Source organism: Cladophialophora immunda (assembly GCF_000835495.1).
Source record: "Cladophialophora immunda strain CBS 83496 unplaced genomic scaffold supercont1.2, whole genome shotgun sequence".
NCBI lineage: Eukaryota > Fungi > Ascomycota > Eurotiomycetes > Chaetothyriales > Herpotrichiellaceae > Cladophialophora > Cladophialophora immunda.
Genome location: NW_015622542.1, coordinates 1,870,912 through 1,891,321, shown reverse-complemented (window position 1 = coordinate 1,891,321; position 20,410 = coordinate 1,870,912). Strand labels below are relative to the sequence as shown.

Genomic DNA, 20,410 nt, shown 5'->3' with positions numbered 1-20,410 from the left:
TTATTCGAACAACGTAGGGAATTCTTGAATCGTAGCTTATTATCTAAGGCATTAATTGCAGTGGGAAACTCCTTCAAGGCTCAGCTGAGAAACTGTTGGTCCTCTCTATTCAGCGCTCGGAAAACACTCGATCCTGGGATTGCACCGAGGGCTCGGCGGGTAGATTGAATATTGAGGGAGCCGTGGACAACACGAGGACTCGGTACTTGTGCTAGGTTCGGAAGGTTCACAGAACATGGCGATGGTGAGATGCCGCGTGCACTGAGTGCGTGTTTAATTAACTGGAATGAATGGGTGTTATTAATTACACAGTGGGTGTCAGAGGGCATGCATGGAAGTGGCGACGAGGCTCGGAGGTTATGAAAGCGGCGCTTGCCTGGTCAATTGCACGTGAGCCCCCACGCAGTTTTTCCTCGTCTTTAATACCTGCCAAGTTGACGCTCAAGGGAGACTACCACCACTTGCTACACAGCATTGCCCACTCTTGCCTCGTCAGCCCTTGAGCTCGTGTCTATGCCGAACTGATTGTCTGGAATGGCGAACTTGAAGGACATAAATGAGCCATTCTACGTGCGATACTAGTACGGATTTGAGTTCCTGCGCTTGCATTCTCCTGAGGTACTGACCATGCGCAGCTCTGGCCATTCCGGCAGATTTGGCCATGAATTTCTAGGTGCGAAGAGCTCAATTCTCCCAGGTGTGGCTTTCACTCACAGCTGGCCAGAGTTTGACTTCAGAGTGATTGGAGACGGCCGCAGTGCCACAGCGAGATATGCAAACAACTCCAATTATCGCAATGATTCCCTCATTCGCAAAGAGAGTACGGACTGTACCTTCGGCGTCGCGTGTGGCTTCTGACGTGTGTCTAGTGTGTGTGAGCTCTCTCCTCGTTTCCGAAATCAAGCGCATCATCAAAGACAGCGAGATCATGAAGGAGGACGATTCCCGATGGCCACAAAAGAACAAAGATGGGAGACAAGAGCTGGAGATCAGGTTAGGAAACGATCACATTCAATTTGAGGTGGGTGGGACTTTCTACATTGGTTGCGACTAGACTGACGGGGGACAGACGGCGAAGATTGGTTCTCTGGGAGACGTGACGGATTCAGCCGACCCAGAAGGACTGCGCGTGTTCTATTACCTGGTGCAGGATCTCAAAGCTTTGGTCTTCTCTCTGATATCTCTCCACTTCAAGGTAAGCTGCTATCTATGGGGGGTTGAAAGACATGCTAAGCAAATGAACCGCAGATCAAACCCATCTAAAATCAACCTGTCTGTGACCCGTATCTTCAATACCTAATAGACGCCGAATCCCCACGCATCGAAGCCAGTTGAGCATCAACCTCACTCGAAGCAGGAGTCCGTGAAATCGGACTGGGGAAGAAGTCTTGATCTGGAAGAAAACATCATACAATGACTTCCGGACGGGGTGTCGGCTGGCGGAAGCCGTAAGCAGTTGGTTGCATATAGAACACTGCGATCCGACAATGATCACCTCTGGTCAGTTGGGATGCGTGAAACCAAGGAGTCTCTGGTGCAAGGACGTCAGCATGAGAGAAAGAGCTCACGACAATGTTTGTGAAGCATGGCACACTGCTTCAACGACTTGTACCCCGCAAAAGGCGAGGAACCTCCGAAAGCCGGGGCGGGAGTTTTAGTTCAACAAAAATTGGGTCGTCGATGGACTTGAGCGAGTGCGTCTCCAATCGACTAGATTCCCGCTGCCATCCACCCGTCCACTGTTCTCCGTCCATCTCATCATTCTCCTCTCATGTATCTCGTGCTCTGACGAAGGGGTTTGTATTCCCTCGTCTTGCGATTTCCCTGGCGATTCTATCCCTCCGCGCCTCTCTCCCAACGCTCCACCATTTCCACTATCCGCTCTCCATATGATAACCTTCCGGTCTCTCACCTTTCAATGCCAACCCATGCGCCCGATACGTCGTTTGGTCCTCACGACTCCGAGATAACTCAATCCAATGTCGCGTGCCCTGCTCCATTGACCCCACCTCCAGAGAATGACGGGAATGAGGCCACAAGGCGTCTAGTCGCGCAGCAGATACTTGGCGGAGATGTAATCGATCGGCGACCTGTCAGCGACAACACCGCTGCCGGCATGGCCCAGATGCAAGAAGAGACTATGTATACCACCCCGCCAAGTTTCGAAGAGAAAATTCACGCCGAGGGCGCCAGCGAGACACCTATGATAGGTGGTATCGATGATGACCTGGGCTTGAGCGAGCGCGTGGAGGACGATGGCGAGCGAGAGACGGGTCGATTTGATGCGATGGTTACCACACCCGTCATGTCGCAAGGCAATACTCGACAAGATATCTGTGACACGATGGTCCCAGCGGATGAGATAGGGCAACAGAGCGGCCAGGGCGAGCTGGGCACATGGTCGCCTCCGCTGATGTCGTCTGCGAACGACCGAGCTGGGGGCTTTCCTCGAGCTGGGGACCATTCCGGCAACCCGGGGATCGACCAAGAACTGGAATGGTCGAACAACGATTTGAAGGAATGGGACTTTTCTCAACGGCGACTTCGACCACAGTATCCCTCGGCAACGTTCCAGCCCTATTCCAAGTTCAAAGGCACTCAGCAGTCCGACCGGCAGGTCTACAACGTCGAAGTGACCATTCTGACCGTGGACATCGAACAGTGCAGCATGTCGGGATATCTTCAGATCTGTGGCTTGACCCCGGATCATCCAACCCTGACCACCTTCTTCACCGGCGAGATCATCGGCGGACCAAACCAGAAGTATAGCTTCAGGACGCGGGATCCCGCATGGGGCGCGAGCGACAAGACCGACCTGACGCACTGGGCTCGGTTTCCCGCATGGCGACCGCTCAGTCTGCACGCGAAGCGCAACATCAACTTTGTATACCCCATGAACCACGAAAACTGGTGGCAGCAAGACTACATCTTCATGAGGTGGAAGGAGCATTTTCTGGTCCCCGACTACAAGTTGAAGTCCATCCAGGGAGCCAGTTTCGAAGGTTTCTACTACATCTGCTTTAATCAGATCGAGGGGAGAGTGAGTGGCATCTATTTCCACTCCAAGAGCGAGAAGTGAGTTTGTTCCGTGCTTCCTTTGCTCCGAAAATACTTAATGGCTAATGTTCCAGCAACAGGTACCAGCAGCTCGAATTGAAGCACGAGGGACAGCCAGGGGTCTGGAGGATGGGCGTCTGTCCGGCAGTCGAGTTCAGGTGAAAGACGTATTCAGCCACATGTTTCACAAGCAGCTCATATGAGGAGGGATCCAACGCGCGTTCTTGTGTATACTTTACATCTGTAGATGACCATATTGCTGGGGGTGTCTCTTTTTTTTCCCTTGTTCGTTGGACGGATAGATTTTTGATAATGGCCATATCACGACCTTGAGACTTTAGCCGCCGTTCATTGCTGTGGTAGAGGAGAAATCTAATCTGTTTTATTATTTGGAATCGTCTTGTTCCTCGGCACTCATTTCCTCGACACCAGGAACAGGCATGTGAGACTGATCCGTCATCGAGCAGGGACAAGAAGCTTGATTTTGGCGGAACTTTGCGAAGCTGAGGGGGAGAAAGGATGCACATGCCTCTTCAGCTAGTCGCAACAAAGTCAAGGCATGATGACAATGAACCTTGTGGCCCAGCGTGATGCATGATGTATGATGTATGATGTCGAATTGTAGGGTGTTGGACCACGTACGCACAACCACCGTGGAGAGGTAAGGACCAAGGAGAAACCCCGAGGCGTCATGCCTGGATGGTTTGGGGGTTGGGAGAGAGCCATTGGCAGCAACTGGGATTATTTTGGGGGGCGAGGGAGGAGCACCCAAGGAGGTTCACTAGTTGGTTGTAGGCTTCACTAGCCTGATCGATCTAGGGGCTTCTGCGCCTCTGGGGTGACTTTAGGTGGTTCTGGGCCCTGCTCGGTACCTTCTCCGCGCTGCCCACTCCCAGGCTCCCGTGCCTATAACGCAGGGCCAACTGCACGCCCGTTACAATGTTTCCAGCACAGCCCACCCACCTCGCCGCTTATCCCCTCAAAGGGCTCATCGTGCCTTGTGGCCCCCCCCCCGTCGATTTGCCGCACGCACCAAGTCGGTAGACAGAAACGTTTATTCATGCATCTAGCCACCGCAGTCTCAGTACAAGTACTATTATTCCATCCCCCTCCTCATCTGCATCTATGGCATCTGCGCTCTAGTATCTCAAACCCAGTTGCTGCTGGCCGTGCGCTCGTTTGCGGCTTTGCGTCTTCTCATTTGGTTGTTGCATGTTCCTGTCCGACCTTCATCTTGCCGTATCCCATTACGCTTCACGTGAAATTGGCCGCAGATGACACTTACCATTTCCAGCTCGACGATTCAGATCATTTGATGACGACTGGACCAGGGCTAGATATGAATTGACCTGCACCATGGTATTGCAGCATCTCTCCCCCCGCGACTTTTTCACACTGACTGCCGGTCGGATTGCTCAATGACTGATGCTCGCTTCCTAGGGTTGCTGTGCATCGAGACCGACAGACTCGCGTGATCCAGACCATGGACACCCACATGCCCCTCCTCAGACTCGACACTCCCCCCAGGCCATAACCTCCCAGACAGCGATCAATGGTGCATCCCACGACCCCGACCCGCGCAATTTCGCGGCCCCTTCAGGTCTGTCCATCCATCAGAGTGAAACCTCCCGATCGGCGCTGTCCACCCCCAGAGACTCGGTCAACCAGAACACGAGATCACGGCAGCACCGGCAATTGTCCCTAGCAGATCATTATAACCTGCCGCTTCAGCCACCCAAGCCGTGGAAGAGCAAAGACAGGACATGGACACACTCTCAGTTACAGAGGGAGAGGTATGAGTTCTTCGAGACCCGTGTCACGGGGATCCCAGAGATCTGGAGTGGCTTGAAGCAGGCGATTCAATGTCTGCATGAAGGTGACCTGGCCGACGCCCAGGGGATTCTCGATGCACTCTCCGTGACACTCCCAACCGGGAAGCTCGAGGAAGGGGCGTATGATGAACATGGCAATCTGTATAAAATACCCCAAGCCGTCATTTCAAACCCCATCGACGTTCTCGAGGACAACACGGATATGGACTCCCAAACAGTCACCGGTACAAGCGACATTGATACCCTTGCAGCCAAATTGGAGGCGGCAGAGGGCGGTCACTTGGACGGCAGCAAGGATAGCTCTAACGAGGAAAAGGTGAAGGAAGCCAAGGGCAAAGCCCCTGTCCCCAAGGATGCGGTTAAGGTCAGATGCCGGCTTAGCGATCGCGGAGATCCTGATGTGGTTGTTTTGCTGGGCAAGAGCCAGAGGGTGAGCGCCCTGGCTCAGAGGATCCGGGATGAAACAGACGTGAGAGCTTTAGACACCGGCCCGCTGCTACATTCACTAACGTGTCACACAGGTCCCCAGCAAAGCCAACATACGGATCGCATACCTTGGCAAGATTTTGGACGAGAAGCTGACCTTGGTAGAACAAGGCTGGAAGGAAGGGCATGTGATCAACGCTCTCGTGGTGGGAGTATATAGTTGACCTGCCTTTGCCGAAAGGGGGCTGAGTAATGAGTGCTGCTGGGAAATTCCAGGAGCTTTTGCGGAAAGAAACGGCGCAGTGTCCAAGCCAGCGATGATTGATTTCAGATACCCTGCACAGTGTGTGTATATCTATCTAATGAAGATGTACAAAAGGCTCGATGGCGTCAACGTCCAGGAGGGGACCATTGCAGAGAGCACAGAGAAATCTGTAGGGAGCAGCTGCTTTTGATAATATTCTAATCACGCTTACGAAACTGTCCAACGACCTAGAGGTTTTGCTTTGCTCCAGGGCATTCATTTTCAGAGGTGGTAAACTAGGCTCATGCTCATTCTTGAGACCTGGCGAGTCCACTTGAGATCCAATCCTTTCCTGATCTACGGGCTTAGAACCTACCGTATACAGTTGTATGTCGGCAGGCGTATTGACGGTGGGCAGGTGGGAGGAGTTATGGCGCGAGGCTGGGACACAAAGGAGGAGGCACCGACTCGAAACAACCCACGGGAGAATATCACAGGTAATAGGGTTGCGAATCACCTCCTCAATTTGATGATTTGGCCACTCTTTGGAGACTGTTGGATACCTTTCGAGGTGATCCTTCGATAGATTTCGTGCCCGCATTGGAGCACAACGAAGGGCATGTGGTTGATTCTGCAGGCGTCGACCGGTCATTGCAACAAAATAGCACGGCGGGCAAGATCTGCACACAGGGTGGTGTGACGGGGTTTTCCCATCAGAGGCCAACGGGCTAAAACGAACTTCTCCCCCGCATCTTTTGCGCCGACAGGAATGCTTTGCTGGAAAAACCCACTGATTTTCGCCCGTGTGCAAGAGAACCTTTTGAGATGTGACGGACCGTCGACGACAGCCAAAAAAAAGGGTTTCTAATGGCCACCCGCGCATCCATCTATCTGTCCATCATCTTCTTCTCCCTAATCCTGGGCCTGAGACGGACCTGGGCGACTGTTCAGGCACTTCTGGCGCGCACAGCGGTCGGGGGACGCACGGCCGAGTTGCTGCAGCTTTTCTTGGACGACCAGCAGAACTGTTGGAATTTTCTGTGATTGGGGACACCCGGAGAGGCTGGGCGATTTGAGCAGCTGGTCGAACAACGAGGCAGTGGTAAGAAAAAACGGCGACGAGGGAGAAAAGAGCAGCAGGTAGAGAAGGGAATCAGAAAGAGAAGGTCAGCCGCGGCGCAAGTTCGGGTGGCCGAGACCAAAAAAAAGGTTGCGACCTCGACTCAACGTATCAGTGCGTATCCAACCCACCATACTCGGTATAGGGAAAGTGGTGACGGTGATAGATGGCGTCCAAATATCAAGAACACCGCCCCGAGTAAAAAGACGCAGCGCGCACATTTGGACCATGCTTTCCTCAACCCCTTCGTCCACGGCTTCGACGCCAGCCACCGCCTCCGCCGTCTCAGCACTGATCAACCACTCAGCCGCCCAAACCGCCTCGGAGTCTCTGGCCATCACCATCCTGCAGAACCTGCAGTACCAGCACGAGTGGACGGATCTGAAACTCCACCTCGTGTGCCCCGGCCACAGCTCCCCTCCTGCCCCAAACGCCACGGCGGGTCTGATTGACCTGGACGGCCTCAAGTTCGTGCATTCGAATCCTTCGTCGAGGTCGACCTCACCGTCGAGGTCCGGGTCATCCACGCCCACGGGGAGCGGGAACTCGTCGTCATCACAACCGTCCACACCCCCGGCGAGCGCTCCGGGCGGAACAGTGCCCGTCATATCCGGCGTTCCTCCCAAGCACGCCTATCTGCATCCGGACCTGCAGACGTACCTGATCAAGCACGACATCCAGGACTCGGAAATCCCGGTGCAAAGGGAGTTCGTGCTGCCCTTGGCCCTGGGCGAGAAATGGAGCTTGGCCAGGCTGTGTGGCGTGTTTGACCAGCTGCCGGAGAGGGAGGGTGTCCGGGTCCGTCGTCCTGACCCGACTGGCGAGAGGCGGAGCAGCGGGAATGGAACCGTCAACGGCGGGGATTCAGCAGCACCGGTCGAGGGAACCGCGGACGGACCAGCCCCGGGAAGCGGAACTGGGAAGGCCGGTCGCGGCGCCGCTACCCGTGCAGTGTACGAACACAAAGACGCCAAAAGGGTGCTCTTGGGCATGCGTGCTCGCGAGGGCGGCGGCGGCGACGGCACCGTCGCCTACTACATCATGCAAGAAGGGGAGGTCAAGCCCCGACAGAACGGATGAAAAACCCGCCGACAGAGGCAACCGCCATTACACCGTCCAGTACAATCCCACGGGCGACCAGCAGCAGATCCGGAGACCCTTTCCCCAGCGCCTTAAACAAAACTGCCGGCAAGAAAGGCAAAGCTACCAAAATCCTCCGTCGTTCATCTTGGGCTTCCAAATGATACGGTTCGGAGCTGAGCGGACAGCAGAGTCCAGCCTGGAGCAGGAAGCCAAGTCGCCGTGTCTAGCGCGCAGACAAGCCAACAGGCGGCTTTCGAGGGCTCTATACGAGGTTCCGGCCGTCGGTGTCGTGCACGACGAAATCACCATTCGGCTTGCAGGTGTTGGGAGACACGAGGCCATTTGCGAGTTGCGACGCACACAGCGCCATGTGCCCTCGTATGCTTCCGACGACCACCCGCCACGTGCACGGTGGACCGCGCACGCAGCGACATGCCTAGCACCACCACGGCACGGCTGTCTTGCCCCGATGTGGATGTGGCGTTGAGGATGCACATGTTCCGATACCCTAGCTGGAGGGAGGGAGGGAGGGAGTGAAGGGAAAAAAGAAAGGGACACATGAAGAGAGCAGAGGGAAGGCAGGAGAGATGATATGCGCAAGGACGACGATAGATTATTAGCTAGATTACCTCGTACACGTCCAAGGCTCTACCTACAGTGCGCGCAGGGTATAAGGAAGGATCCTCCTGGACTTTTTCGAGAGCGAGAGAGTCTTGCACCCAACTCCGTGCGAACCGACACGAGCAACCCAGCTAGGCGAATGCTGTGGAACACCCTGTAAGGCCAGCGCGTTTCCTTCAATTATGCCCAAACGGAGACCTCCAGGGATTCCAAAGCGCTTTCAGACTGGATCGAAAATTTCCAATGCCCACGAACCAGAAACGCTCAAAGTGCACGGTCTTTTATCCAGCCCATCCGAACTGCTGCTAATGCCGGGTGAACCACTGATGGCCCTTCAACTTCTCCGACCTCACGACCTTGTGGCTCTCTCCATGCCTGAAGTGGCGGTGATGCTCGTGCCGGGCCATCTTCTTCGCTTGCTTCGAATCTTCTTTGGCCTTTCTCTCCTGGAAATCCTCAATCGATTCCAGAACGTCGTACTCTTGCACCGGAATGCCTTCAATCTTCTTGACCTTCGACCCTTCGATAAAGACGCACAAGCCAGCGGCAATGGCGACCAGACAGCCAAACGTAATCCAAACACCCGTGCCCCACGAAGGTCGGGTGAACCGGTTCCAATGCCACATCCAAACACAAAGGAGGACCTGGAAAAAGGTGTTGAGAATGTACATCCACACGACGAAATCGATGGTCCAAGATTTGGAGGGACGAGCGCGCAAACCTGTTAGGGGCGGCTCAGGCATGGACGTTGCCGGGATAGGGATGGCAGGGTTCTCCTCCATCTTCGCAATCTCTTCTTCTGTGTAGGGGGGAGGCGCTTCCGGAGTTCGTGGGTGGTCTTTATTGTACATGGGGGGAGGGCCGATATGTTCCTCGAGCTTGTCAGACCCAGGGAGACGGTACCAACCCCGATATATGCCTGCGAGACGGCGGTGGAAGCGTTCGTTACCCCCCATCCGCCAGCGCATGAGGTAAAACCAGTCTCGTGCTCGCCACGGTAACAGGCCGAAGGCGGTCACGCAGAACAGGCCGTTGAGAATCTGCGAATCGATTTCAATCCACTTCTCTCGGGCGCTACTGTCATCGTCGCAAGACGGGTGACACATGGCCGGAGCGGCCTTGAGGAGGACGAAAAAGATCATGGCGCCCCATCCAACGATGTTGAGGCCGTAGATGGTGACAATAAAGCCGAAAGGGGTGAGGAAGAACTTCCAAAACGCGCGGAGACCGATCATGGTAGACTGGGTCCAGGTGTGTTTCTTGGGGAAGCGGTAGCCATTGGGATATGTGCCTGTCTCGTCTGGACCGCTTTGGATTCGGACTGCTTGCGGTTCGCTGGTTGCTTTCGAGGGGGTCATTGACGAGTCTCTCTCTTGGGTTTCCGCGGTCTCGGTGTGCTTCTCCGTGCTAAAATTGGTGGTGTTAACAGGCGCTGAGTGGGATAAGAATGGAATCAGAAAGAGAAGAACTCACCCCTCGACTTGCTCGATTTGTTCTGGTTCGCCATGCGTTGGTTGAGGAGCCACTGCCTCTTCTAACAGTGGTTCCTGCACCATGGTGGGCGCCCTTTTGGGAAAGAATTCATGTCTCTCTTCTGCAATGGGCGGCGGTGCATTTGCTGAAAGCGAGCTCTTTCTCGTCCTCGTGCTGGCCGAACTCGTCCTGGCCACCCTTCGGGCGTGGATTTCATGCGGATTCGTCCCTCGACGTTCCATCTGGCCCTCGTGCGTCCAACCTTCCGCGGCAAAGGCGCCATTCCTGATCTCTGGCAGGGTAGGGATTTTGGAGCCAATTTCACCCGTGGCCTGCCACATACCCAGAGGAGGGTTACTCTCGAGGAAGGACTGCGTAAGGGAGCCCGTTCGCGTGCGAGACCGTACAGAGGAGGGCGCTTTCGAGAGACGAGAGACGATAGAGGGTCTCCGGCTCGGGTCCCTCGTGCTATCTCCCACTCTTTTGAAAGGCACATCATTTACATCGGGCACGTAGGAGGGGAAGGGTTCTGATTGCGTCGGAGGGGTCGCCATCGTGGCTGGGAGGGCAGAGTGGACAAGGAACGCAGCTCGGTCGAGAAGCACTCGACTGGGAATTGGGAGCAGCCAACACCGTCAAGTAAGTAATGGTCGAAGGGCGGCGCAGTGAGGGCGGGCGGCATTATAACAGAAAAGCTGAAACCTGCGTGGCGCGGTGCCATGGTGATTCGTATTTCAAGGTCGACGATCGCACTGGATCCCTAGTCTGGACGCTCGACGCTGGAGGCATCTTCCGCTGTCCGCCCACACTGCCACCTTGCTGCTACGGGCGCATCTTTGGTGGAGCTCGACACCCAAACAACCCAATGGTGACAGCAGTGCATGCCCCCCCAGTCCCTGATTGCCACACCGGATCCTCTTCTTGTCCCCAACTCCAGCCTCTTCAGCGCCCTTCTCACCCACTCTGGTTCCACCTGTATCGGCCTGGAGACTGCTGAGCTCAGCAAATCTGGGCTGCCCTCAGTCCGACGTAGAACCCGTTGCGGTAAAGGGCCCAAGACCTGCGATGAGTGTCGAGTTAGTCATGGCTCCAAGTCTTCACCCTGTCTTCGTCCCTTGTCCAATGGCCTTATTCGACCCAGGCCCCTTTATGCATCTCGCTCAGCACATTCGCCATCCTTCGACACTCATCTGGAAGGGGGCAGGGACTCCTTGAGAGGGCCAATACTCTTGTTGTCTTGTCTAGGTTTGGTGTTTGCGCCCCGGTGGCCACTGAGACGAAGTTCCATTGCAGGATAAAACTTACGTTGAAGCAGTCTAAGCACAGCGCGAATACCCTGTAAATTAAGGCCTTCCGCGATGAGAAATATGCTCTAGCTGGTGTGCTAGAGTCATGCGCACTCTTGTATCGAATACTGCTCGCTCACTCTTTAGGACTATCGTCGTTACCGCATTGGACAGAACATTGTGGAAGACTTTGATTTCTCAAGAAAACAAGGGTATAGGATGCGTGCTATCAATAATTGCATTCGAGGAACTCGTCACTTTGGTGGCTGACATCCTCTAGAAGAATATTCTCCCATGACAATGCCTGGCCCTTCTGCATCTCTCTTCTGCTCAATATCCATCACTCGTCTTGACTCTGGGATCCAGCTCGTTGAGGAGCTTGCTGTTATGCACGGTGCTACCGTGTGTACCGGTTGTTGTTCCTTGACCGACAGCGCCAGTGATGCCCGTTACTCCTCCTGGCCGTGCAGTCGTACCATATCCTGGGTCAGTCGAGGTCACGCCAGCACCACCATAGGTCCCTTGAGCCTCCCCATAGCCGCCAACCCGGCTAGCGGGATTGTTGCGGTGGTCTGCATCGCTGTCCACTAGAGGATCAAGCTTGTTTGCGAAGTTGGAAGAATGAGGACCAGCAGTTGTGGTTGATGTTGTCCCATATCCTGAAGTCCCATATCCTGAGCTGCCATGTCCTCCGACGGTGCTGTGTGGATTTGCGCGGTGATGAGCATCGCTGTCGATTCGAGGATCAAGTTTGTTGGCAAGGTTGGACGAATGAGGACCGGCTGTGGTGGTAGTGGTCGGTCCATATCCTGAGCTACCATATCCTCCAACATTGCTGTTCGGGTTTGCACGATGATCCCTGTCCGAGTCTACACGGGGGTCGAACTTGTTGGCAAGATTGGACGTATGTGGCCCAGCGGCGCCGGTAGACGTCCCCGTTCGACTGTCAACGGTGGGATCCATGCGGTTGATAGTAACAGAATCATGAGCGCCAGCTCCTGTGGTGCCGTATGTTGAAGAGGTACTGGTTGCAGTCGTATCATGTCCTTTGTGGCCAGAAAGAGCATCCTTGGCCTTGTTGATGAGATTCGACATTGCGGCTAGGGTTCCTTTGAAGTGCAAGGTATGAAGGAGGTTGAGGCAAGTACTGGGTTTGAATGGTGATACAGAAAGTCCTATCAATGTTGGGTTGGAAATAAGTGTCTTGAATCGTGTTAATCGAGGTTCAAGCTGGGGAGGGATGGAATGCTGACTTATATAGGCAGTGCGAAGCAGCGCATGCTTGAGCGATCCTTCCGCCTTCCGGGTATGAAGAACTTGAGGAAGTTGCGTGGTTGCATCACCCACTGGTGTTTCCTTCTCGATTCAGCCATGTCAGAGCACGAATCACTCGAAAATGGTATCATGCTTGACGCACCCACCCCGAGACTCCTTGCTTGAAGCATTCAGATCAAGACATCAGGGCTCCGCTGTCGGGTTGTGGCTGACTGTGTGTGATTGGATAGCCACAACTGGCCCGACTGCCCTCGCGTCATTTGTGCGTCATGGGCGTCACACGGCAAGAACAGGCTCGTCAGACTGGGGAAGCAATTGTGGCGTCGAATTTTCCGATTTGTCGATGTTGATTTTCATCCCCCTTTCCAGATTCTGGGGCAGGGAAGAACGGCTGACGAGGGTCTCTAGAGAACCAGCGAGCCCACATTTCAGAGGTCAGCCGCGCGAATGGTCCAGTCGTTCTGTGAGCGGAACCCTCGATGCCGAAATACTTGGATCGCTGAGGAGGTCCCTTGCTGGCTGAGGCTCAGTTGCGTGCTTTCAGGCTCCTGTGGTACCTTCACTCCGCCCCTCCATTGACGACGTATTTCGTCACCGCGGCCTTCAAAACCTGGATCTCGCGCTGTGTCTTGACAAAGACTTCACGGTACTGCTCCAGACTTTCTTGGACCACCTCAGTCCGACTTTTCCTGCCCTCGCAGATCGCTTTCATTTTCAGCTCCATCTCCTTACGGAGGAAAGGTTTGCTGACACTGACGTCGAGGCCCACATTGTCATACCCTTCAATCAAGGCAACACCGAGCGTAGTGGGAATGAATTCCTGAACAGAGTTGCGACTGCCTCCAGAGCGTCTTGTGTCGACATAAGATCGATCCTTGATCTTGGCAATGTGCTCGGCCATCGTCGCGTCTGTCCCAATGCCATTGGCATCCATCAGGGCAATCAGTTCAGGTTCGGTAAGGTACCCAGGGGCCGTGGTCTTTCCGTCCACCATGTTTGCTTCTGATGGCTCAAAAGTCTCGCCGAGAGTGAATTCAGGAAGCTGCTGGCTGCTTTCCCATTTGTCGTAAACATAGACATCGAGGTAATTCCTCTCCAGGACCAGCAAACCATGAGTATGAAAGGTCTCAGAGCCCCAGAGGATTTCGATGTCGGTCGCCTCTCCCTTGGCATCTTCTGAACAACACGCCAAAAATCTTCGGGTGACAAACTCGTACACCTTTTTCTCCTGGGCATCCAGAGCATCGCTGGCAACGTAGTTGACCGGGTGGATTGGCGGATGAGCTTGGTCGTTGTGGCGACCTGATCGCGGAGTCCTGAACTCGCCATCAAGCAGCCGCTGTGCATATTGTCCCCAATTGTTGTCCTGGGTTTGTCGTTGAATTATGGCGTTGAAGTCGAACTCTCGCGGAAACTGATCCGTCTCGGTTCGGGGATAGCTGATGAAACCCCTTTGGTAGAGCTTCTCAGCGACCGACATTACTTGCTGACTGGTCATACGAAGAAAGCGGCTGCCTTGCATTTGCAATTCCACAGTGGTCAAAGGAAGCGGTCTCCATTTCGAGGTTGGCTTCTTCTGAACCTTTGTGACCTTGGCATATTTCGCGTCAAGACAGGCCTCGAATATGATGGTCACCGCTGCTCGATCGAAGAGCCAGACTCTCCGCCAGTTGAAGTTGACCTTGATCCTGTTTCGCACGTGGACCAGCTTGATCAGCCAAAAGGTCTCGGGCTTGAAATTCCTGACACGATTGTACCGGTCCACCACGAAACCCAGCGTGGGAAACTGGCAGGAACCATAGGAAATGGTTTGGTCTCGAAGGTTGTCGCTTAAACGCTGGAGTTCTAGACTTTGTAGCCTGGTAAAGGAGGCACCTATCCGCAGGTCAAGCTCGATCCTGGCTGCCACCGCACTGACTTGGCGCTCGTCCATATCAATGGGAGAATGAGCCGCATGGATAACATGGCTGGAGCGGTTAGTCTTGGAGATCCAAGACAGAGGAGGGACACTCACGCTCTTTCAGTATTGCTGAACTTGGCTCGCTTCACTACAATGGCCGGGTTGCCCTTCTTGGCCTGGTCCCGAACTTCGCCGCCAATGTGTTCTCCTTCGCGGTCACAATCGGTCCAAATGAAGAGGATTCTGGCAAAACGGGCCTGCCGTTGAATATTCTCGGCAATGGACTGCTTGTCTCTGTCGATGGTGATCTTTGTTTCAGCTTCAAACAGTTGGCTTGGAGGACACGACTTCCAGTTTTTGTACTTGGGGTCAAAGTCCAAGCCAGTCAGATGGCCCAGCACGCTGGTCATGGTTACCGAGCAGTTGCCCCATTGTTGGAAGTGGAAGTCGAACTCGTAATTCTTGACATATTGGTTGCCGTTGACGGGCCGCTAGAGGTTCATGAGATACCGGCCAAAGAGTGAGGGCCAACGAGTTTGCACTGGCTTACCGTTGTTACTCGGCCACCTGCTAGGTGTTGAGCGACTGCCTTGGCTATCGCCGGTTTCTCTGCAACGCAGAGGATCTTTTGACCGGGCATGGCTCATTTTGGGCGAGACTCATATTCAGTGGTCAACGAGTCACTGGCGTATGTGGTTGAAGAGAGGAACGCAGGCAGAGATCCATGAAGCGACGCGTCTGAAAAATATGGCGACTGCGGACGGACGCGGCACCATGTGATCCATTGGTCAAATAGGCGGTCGGGGCAGCAGTGGCGCCCGCAGCGACATTCAGCCTGGCGGTAGTGGAGAGGGGCGGATCTGGGCCTTAGGGGGGGAGCTCCTGGAGTCATTGGTGACCAGATCTCAGCCTAGGGGCCCCAGAAGCTTACCTAGGTAACAAACTCTCACTGATGTGCTGCCCGGTGCTGGTTAGTCCCCCACAAAGAATAGAAAGAATAATAATGATTGCGTCATTACATTTTGCTCGCAGGCTTGGGTGAGGCTTCATCAACAAAACCACTTCTCCCTCGTCCTTTTCGACTCTTTACATTTTCCGTTGGATTCTGCATCTGGGGTTGTGTTTCTTTCAACTGCTGCACAATGTCTCTACCCGTCGTACTCAGCCTGGTTGACTGTGCCGACTACAGCAACACAGTTGCCCCCTACCTCTCCCAGCTTGCGCCTCTCCCAAACATTTTCTTTTCATCCATCACCAATTCCGCAGCCTTGAAACAGTTGTACCTCAACACGAACCCCCTCGTTACCGCCATTGCCTTTGGTGTGGCTCTGGCTCCCATCTTCCTTCTGGTCTCCGAAATAAACAAGAACTACTCCCAAGTAGACCGGGTCTGGTCAATACTCCCGGCAGTCTACAACTTGCACTATGCAATTTATTCTCACCTTGCCGGCGTACATACAGCGAGACTGGATGTCCTATGTGTAGTTAGCTTCCTATGGAGTGTAAGAACAGCCCTCACTGCCCTCCGTATCATGCTGATTCTTCTGTGGTAGGCTCGACTGACCTACAATTACTATCGAAAAGGAGGCTATTCGATTGGCAGCGAGGACTACCGCTGGGCCACCGTCAAGGAATATGCCGGGCCTGTGTTGATGTTCCTCTTCAACATCCTGTTCATCTCTCTGGCGCAGTCCCTGCTCCTAGTCTGCATTACCGCACCAGCCTACGTCCTCTTGCTGACCGAACGCCTGGCGACCTATGACGGCCCTATTCAATCCTGGAATGTGGTCGACACTGTTGCGTCTGCCATCATGTTGACCTTTGTAGCCATATCGTACATGGCAGACCAGCAGCAGTGGAATTACCATGCGGCCAAAGCTGAGTATCGCCAGACGGCCAAAGTACCACGCGGCTGGGAACGGGCAGACCTGGACCGAGGCTTCCTCACCAAAGGCTTGTTTGCCTATTCGCGGCATCCAAACTTCGCGGCAGAGCAAGGCGTCTGGGTCACATTGTACCTGTGGTCATGTCTGGCCACGGAAACCTGGTACAACTGGAGCGGGATTGGAGCAGCATCCTACCTCCTCCTTTTCCAGTCCAGCACATGGCTGACCGAGCTTCTCTCCTCGGGCAAGTATCCAGAGTACAAGGTATATCAGGAACAGGTCGGAAAGTTTTTGCCCAGCCCCGGCTGCGGGCCGCCGAGCTTCGACGAACATCACACATCTCGGGTGGATGGCAGGGGGTTGAAGCAAAGAGATGTGACAAAGACAAGGTAGATGATGGGCTCGGGTAGGAATAATTCATATCGAGGGGCTTTATTGGGTCATCAGCTTGTTTGTTTCTGAGATCCCTGCACGGTGTATCCCGTACAGCTGGTACGGAGTATCGTAGTCTGCCTCGGTCAAGTCCGCCAATGATCCTCGCCTGCGCCCCAAAGTCATGACGAGCACGACTTCAATCCCTATGCGATGTATGACCCGTCCATCTCTATTTTTGTGTCCGCCAGAGCGCTGCAGCGTGGTCCAATATGAACAACCCCTGCATGAGGCGCCTTTGCCATGGCTGATGTGCTGGATCGAGTCGAGCTGCAACAGATCGCCATCTGGCATTCGCAACTTGTCCCATCGTCATCGGGTGGCCTTCGCGAATCGGAGCTGCAGGCAAGAAGCTACTGACTCCTCAGACCACCACATCTGCTTTTCGCCTCCCGGCCGCCCGCTGATAGTCGTGATGGCATCTATTCTTTAGAACGTACATTCCTCCCGTCGTTGCTCCTTGCCATCCTCTTCATGGTCTCACCGTCGTGGGATAAGCTGGACAGGCCCAACCTCAAGCAGGTCCCGTCGTGATGGACCTGGAGCGAATCAAGCAAAGCCTCCGCCTTCGTTCCGGTCGGTCCAAGAAAACTCGCAAGCCACCCACCGAGCAGTCAACCGCTGCTGCTCGCCCTAGCCAGCCACCTAGTCAGCCGGTCCAGAAGAGCATTGCCAACGGTGCGGTGAAGGATCCTCCCCGAGTGATCACCAAACCCAGGGCGAGTCCTCCCACAAAGGTGCCTGTGGTTCGCAAGTCCCAGCCAAAACCAGAGATTGCTGAAGTCCCAGCCCTGAAACAACGAGACAGCTCAGTTCATCGACCCAAATACTCGCATGCATCAACCGAATTGGACCTGAAAGCATCTAGGCCAGTTCCAAAACCTCGCATAGAATGTCCTCGCCCGGACCCGGAACAGAAAGAACCGGGCACCAACCCATCCTCGCTGCTACGCACCATGTCCGAGGCAGATGCTGGAGTCATCCTAAACTCTGAATCCTCCTCTGGTCTGGATTTCGACTTGCACCCGCCTCCTCCGCCGTCCAGGCCGAAGCCGCCTTCAGTCGAGTCACTTTCAGAATTGCTCTTTTCTTCGGGTCATCTCAACACTCTCCTCCGCGATCCCCAGTACTTGGCCCGCTTCACTTCCTTTCTGACAAGGTATCGACCGCAGTATCACCCTGTTCTGCTGCGATATCTCGAAACACAGAAGGCCATCAAGGCCATTGAGTACGCGAATGCTGTTGCTGAAGGAATCTCTCCCTCTTCAGACGATGGCGACGCTTCGAATGCAAAGATTTCTATTGCAGCAATCCTCGACCGGGCTTTTGAGGAACTAAGCAATTCCTCCTTCCGCATCATGGTCGACTCTGCCCTCCCGATGTACGTCACGTACAACCTGGTGAAAATGGTAACCGAGTGTCTCATAGACGAGATTACGGGCAGTCGAACTTCTCCTACGAGGGATTTGGTAGGTGGCTTGTCAGAAGTGTTTTGCCTCACCGATCCGAAGCAGGAGGATAATCCAATCATTTTTGCCAGTGAAGAGTTTTACCGACAAACTGGATACGGTCCTGACGACGTCATTGGGCGAAACTGTCGATTTCTACAAGGTTCAAAAACCAACAGAGAGTCGGTGGCGCGGCTGAGAGAGAGTATTGCGAAGGGTGAAGATATATGCGAGACTTTGTTAAATTACCGGAGAGATGGCAGAGCTTTCTTAAACCTACTGATGATAGCACCTCTCCACGACGATAGAGGCAACGTCAAATATCACATTGGCGCCCAGGTGGACGTCACAGGAATGGTCGAACGAGGAAAGGGATTCGAAGGGCTGAAACGATACCTGACCACACGAGAGATCGAAAGACGTGAGAGACAGGTCCACGGCAATGGAATCAGAGGAGACGATCAGGGCCTCCAAAAACCGAAAGCACTGGCGAAATTGCGCGATCTAAGCGAGATGTTCGATCTGGAGGAATCCATCGTGGTGCGTTCAACTGGGAGGTCTACTTCGACATCGAGGGACGATGATGAGGGCAGTGTTGCAAGCAGCCGTAAGGTTCCTCGACGAGTATTCGACGATGCTGATGCGACTTCCGATAACGGAGAGGAAGAGTCTGCCGAAGATGAGGACAAAGCTTGGCAACTAGGTCAATCGGGACGGTCTGGATTGTCAGGAAAGCTGCCAGGCGTCTACGACAGCTACATGCTCGTCAGACCAGCACCTTCCCTCCGGATCGTCTTTGTATCCTCCATCCTACGCCGACGCGTGGGCAATATCGTCCAGCATCCATTCTTATCACATGTTGCTACTTCCGCAAATACATTGAAAGGGCTCAAAGAGAGCTTTGGCGTCGGTGTCCCCGTCTCCGCCAAGATTAACCTGCTGCTGGAAGCTGGCGGTCGACAGGATGGGACTGCAACCCGCAGTGGAAGCAAACTCCAAGATGCTGGACAAGGCAGAGTTTGTTGGATTTCTGCAACGCCACTGCTTGGAAGTGACGACAAAATTGGTGTCTGGATGGTTGTGATTGTTGAGAATGCGAAAGTACCCAAAAAGAGCAAACCTGAGAACTTGGCGAGCGCGGCTGAGGATCAGGTGTTGAAACAGCCTAGATCCGACGAAGTTACACAGATCGCCACCTCTACCAAGACCAGGTCACCGAAACAAACTCGGTCTGCCTCAGTTGATGCGTCGAAGAGCGGTACAGAATCCGCAGGCGCTCCAATTGAACCAAAACTCCCTGACGACACGCCTGACCATAATCAAACCGCTCCATCATCTTCGCCACCCGCTATAGAGGACAATATGAAAGAGGGGATGTTGAGACAAGAAGGCCATCAGCAAGTTTCACTTGAGGACGAAACACTTGTAGAACCGGAAGAAGAAAAACCCGATCTCAACCACACGAGCACTGATCAGCCTGAACATCTCCCTGAACTCCTCGAGGATGAAAACGATGATTATGTACGCACAAATGGAGGGCTCTCCGAATCGCCGAGCCCGCAGTACACCCACGGTCAACCCAATGATCATGTTGAACCCAGGACGCCGACACCAACTGATGTCAATGATGCCCTCGAACGCGCTTTGTCGGGAACGAAGAAGACGGGGTTCTGGGCAACGCCCGTTTCACCAGAAGACAGCAATTTCACCAACGGGCTGAATGGGCTCCATAACTTTTCCGACGACGAGAAAACGCCCGTCAACCCTCGAAATGCCGGGTTTGGAGATTACACGCCTTCTCCCTCCAGGCCGGGCACCAGTGGTCTGGATTCTTCGACCGGCAAGTCAAATAGCAAGCACTACATGGACTACCTGCGCCACCCTGGCAGTCGCCCGTCGTCTGAATATAATCGTGGGTTGTCAGGAAGCTTCATGTCCGCCAAGTACAATGCAGAAGACGATTCCCCAGAAGAAGTGGATGACTTCAACGATTCCGAATGCGCGAGGTCACCGTACAGTGTGGATTGACGTTGCGGTGTAAGTACGACGGATGAATTTACAGTCTTTGGTGGATGATTCCGTTTTCTGTACACATAGATGTTTTTTGGAAGCTGCTCCTAGAGATTTGGTTTCTGGTTACGGCCTAAGAAAGGATATTTGGTTGCGTATAAAAGTGAATTGATGCACCAGCACATTTACAGCCTTGTCCAGCCTTGTCCAGCCTTGTCCAGCCTCGTCAGCGCAGCCTCGTTCCGGACGCCAAGGCTCCACTCCCTCCGATTGGCTCTCTGAATCGTCAACTTTTTTCATCAGGTCGGATTTCTGTT

The 20,410-nt window shown here is 54.1% G+C and overlaps 9 protein-coding genes across 9 annotated transcripts; 6 read left to right on the top strand and 3 right to left on the bottom strand.

Annotated features, from left to right (window-relative positions):
- Positions 1-534: 534 nt before the first annotated feature.
- On the top strand, positions 535-1,263 carry PV07_02972 (uncharacterized protein; the record flags this gene model as incomplete). Its single annotated transcript, XM_016389629.1, has 6 exons — positions 535-581; positions 636-673; positions 725-820; positions 870-1,021; positions 1,070-1,195; positions 1,249-1,263. The coding sequence occupies 6 exons, from the start codon at positions 535-537 to the stop codon at positions 1,261-1,263; spliced, it is 474 nt and encodes a 157-aa protein (XP_016251531.1).
- Positions 1,264-1,918: 655 nt separating this feature from the next.
- On the top strand, positions 1,919-3,219 carry PV07_02971 (uncharacterized protein; the record flags this gene model as incomplete). Its single annotated transcript, XM_016389628.1, has 2 exons — positions 1,919-3,075; positions 3,138-3,219. 2 exons carry the CDS (start codon positions 1,919-1,921, stop codon positions 3,217-3,219), a joined length of 1,239 nt encoding a protein of 412 aa, XP_016251530.1.
- An 886-nt stretch (positions 3,220-4,105) lies between these two features.
- PV07_02970 (uncharacterized protein) lies at positions 4,106-5,861 on the top strand. Its single transcript, XM_016389627.1, has 3 exons — positions 4,106-4,416; positions 4,498-5,358; positions 5,411-5,861. The coding sequence occupies exons 1-3, from the start codon at positions 4,414-4,416 to the stop codon at positions 5,537-5,539; spliced, it is 993 nt and encodes a 330-aa protein (XP_016251529.1). The 5' UTR covers positions 4,106-4,413; the 3' UTR covers positions 5,540-5,861.
- A 464-nt stretch (positions 5,862-6,325) lies between these two features.
- Positions 6,326-8,277, top strand: PV07_02969 (uncharacterized protein). The gene is made up of 2 exons (XM_016389626.1): positions 6,326-6,793; positions 6,846-8,277. The coding sequence occupies exon 2, from the start codon at positions 6,908-6,910 to the stop codon at positions 7,757-7,759; it is 852 nt and encodes a 283-aa protein (XP_016251528.1). The 5' UTR covers positions 6,326-6,793; positions 6,846-6,907; the 3' UTR covers positions 7,760-8,277.
- Positions 8,278-8,335: 58 nt separating this feature from the next.
- Positions 8,336-10,596, bottom strand: PV07_02968 (uncharacterized protein). The gene is made up of 2 exons (XM_016389625.1): positions 9,857-10,596; positions 8,336-9,790 (listed from the first exon to the last, which is right to left on the bottom strand). The coding sequence occupies exons 1-2, from the start codon at positions 10,408-10,410 to the stop codon at positions 8,689-8,691; spliced, it is 1,656 nt and encodes a 551-aa protein (XP_016251527.1). The 5' UTR covers positions 10,411-10,596; the 3' UTR covers positions 8,336-8,688.
- An 876-nt stretch (positions 10,597-11,472) lies between these two features.
- PV07_02967 (uncharacterized protein) lies at positions 11,473-12,237 on the bottom strand (the record flags this gene model as incomplete). The annotated part of the gene is made up of 1 exon (XM_016389624.1): positions 11,473-12,237. The coding sequence occupies one exon, from the start codon at positions 12,235-12,237 to the stop codon at positions 11,473-11,475; it is 765 nt and encodes a 254-aa protein (XP_016251526.1).
- Positions 12,238-12,976: 739 nt separating this feature from the next.
- Positions 12,977-14,957, bottom strand: PV07_02966 (uncharacterized protein; the record flags this gene model as incomplete). The annotated part of the gene is made up of 3 exons (XM_016389623.1): positions 12,977-14,384; positions 14,432-14,808; positions 14,868-14,957. The coding sequence occupies 3 exons, from the start codon at positions 14,955-14,957 to the stop codon at positions 12,977-12,979; spliced, it is 1,875 nt and encodes a 624-aa protein (XP_016251525.1).
- A 431-nt stretch (positions 14,958-15,388) lies between these two features.
- On the top strand, positions 15,389-16,715 carry PV07_02965 (uncharacterized protein). The gene is made up of 2 exons (XM_016389622.1): positions 15,389-15,819; positions 15,871-16,715. The coding sequence occupies exons 1-2, from the start codon at positions 15,460-15,462 to the stop codon at positions 16,594-16,596; spliced, it is 1,086 nt and encodes a 361-aa protein (XP_016251524.1). The 5' UTR covers positions 15,389-15,459; the 3' UTR covers positions 16,597-16,715.
- A 259-nt stretch (positions 16,716-16,974) lies between these two features.
- On the top strand, positions 16,975-20,289 carry PV07_02964 (uncharacterized protein). Its single transcript, XM_016389621.1, has one exon. The coding sequence runs from the start codon at positions 17,169-17,171 to the stop codon at positions 20,109-20,111; it is 2,943 nt and encodes a 980-aa protein (XP_016251523.1). The 5' UTR covers positions 16,975-17,168; the 3' UTR covers positions 20,112-20,289.
- The last annotated feature ends 121 nt before the right edge of the window (positions 20,290-20,410 follow it).

Excerpts from the sequence above, each read along its gene's own strand:
- PV07_02970 (XM_016389627.1), top strand. Across the intron at positions 5,359-5,410 it reads GGATCCGGGATGAAACAGAC|GTCCCCAGCAAAGCCAACAT; the intron begins GTGAGAGCTTTA and ends CGTGTCACACAG.
- PV07_02969 (XM_016389626.1), top strand. The coding sequence starts at position 6,908 with ATGCTTTCCTCAACCCCTTCGTCCACGGCTTCGACGCCAGCCACCGCC.
- PV07_02968 (XM_016389625.1), bottom strand. The coding sequence starts at position 10,410 with ATGGCGACCCCTCCGACGCAATCAGAACCCTTCCCCTCCTACGTGCCC. Across the intron at positions 9,791-9,856 it reads CAAATCGAGCAAGTCGAGGG|CACGGAGAAGCACACCGAGA; the intron begins GTGAGTTCTTCT and ends CACCAATTTTAG.
- PV07_02965 (XM_016389622.1), top strand. The coding sequence starts at position 15,460 with ATGTCTCTACCCGTCGTACTCAGCCTGGTTGACTGTGCCGACTACAGC. Across the intron at positions 15,820-15,870 it reads TAGTTAGCTTCCTATGGAGT|GCTCGACTGACCTACAATTA; the intron begins GTAAGAACAGCC and ends CTTCTGTGGTAG.
- PV07_02964 (XM_016389621.1), top strand. The coding sequence starts at position 17,169 with ATGGACCTGGAGCGAATCAAGCAAAGCCTCCGCCTTCGTTCCGGTCGG.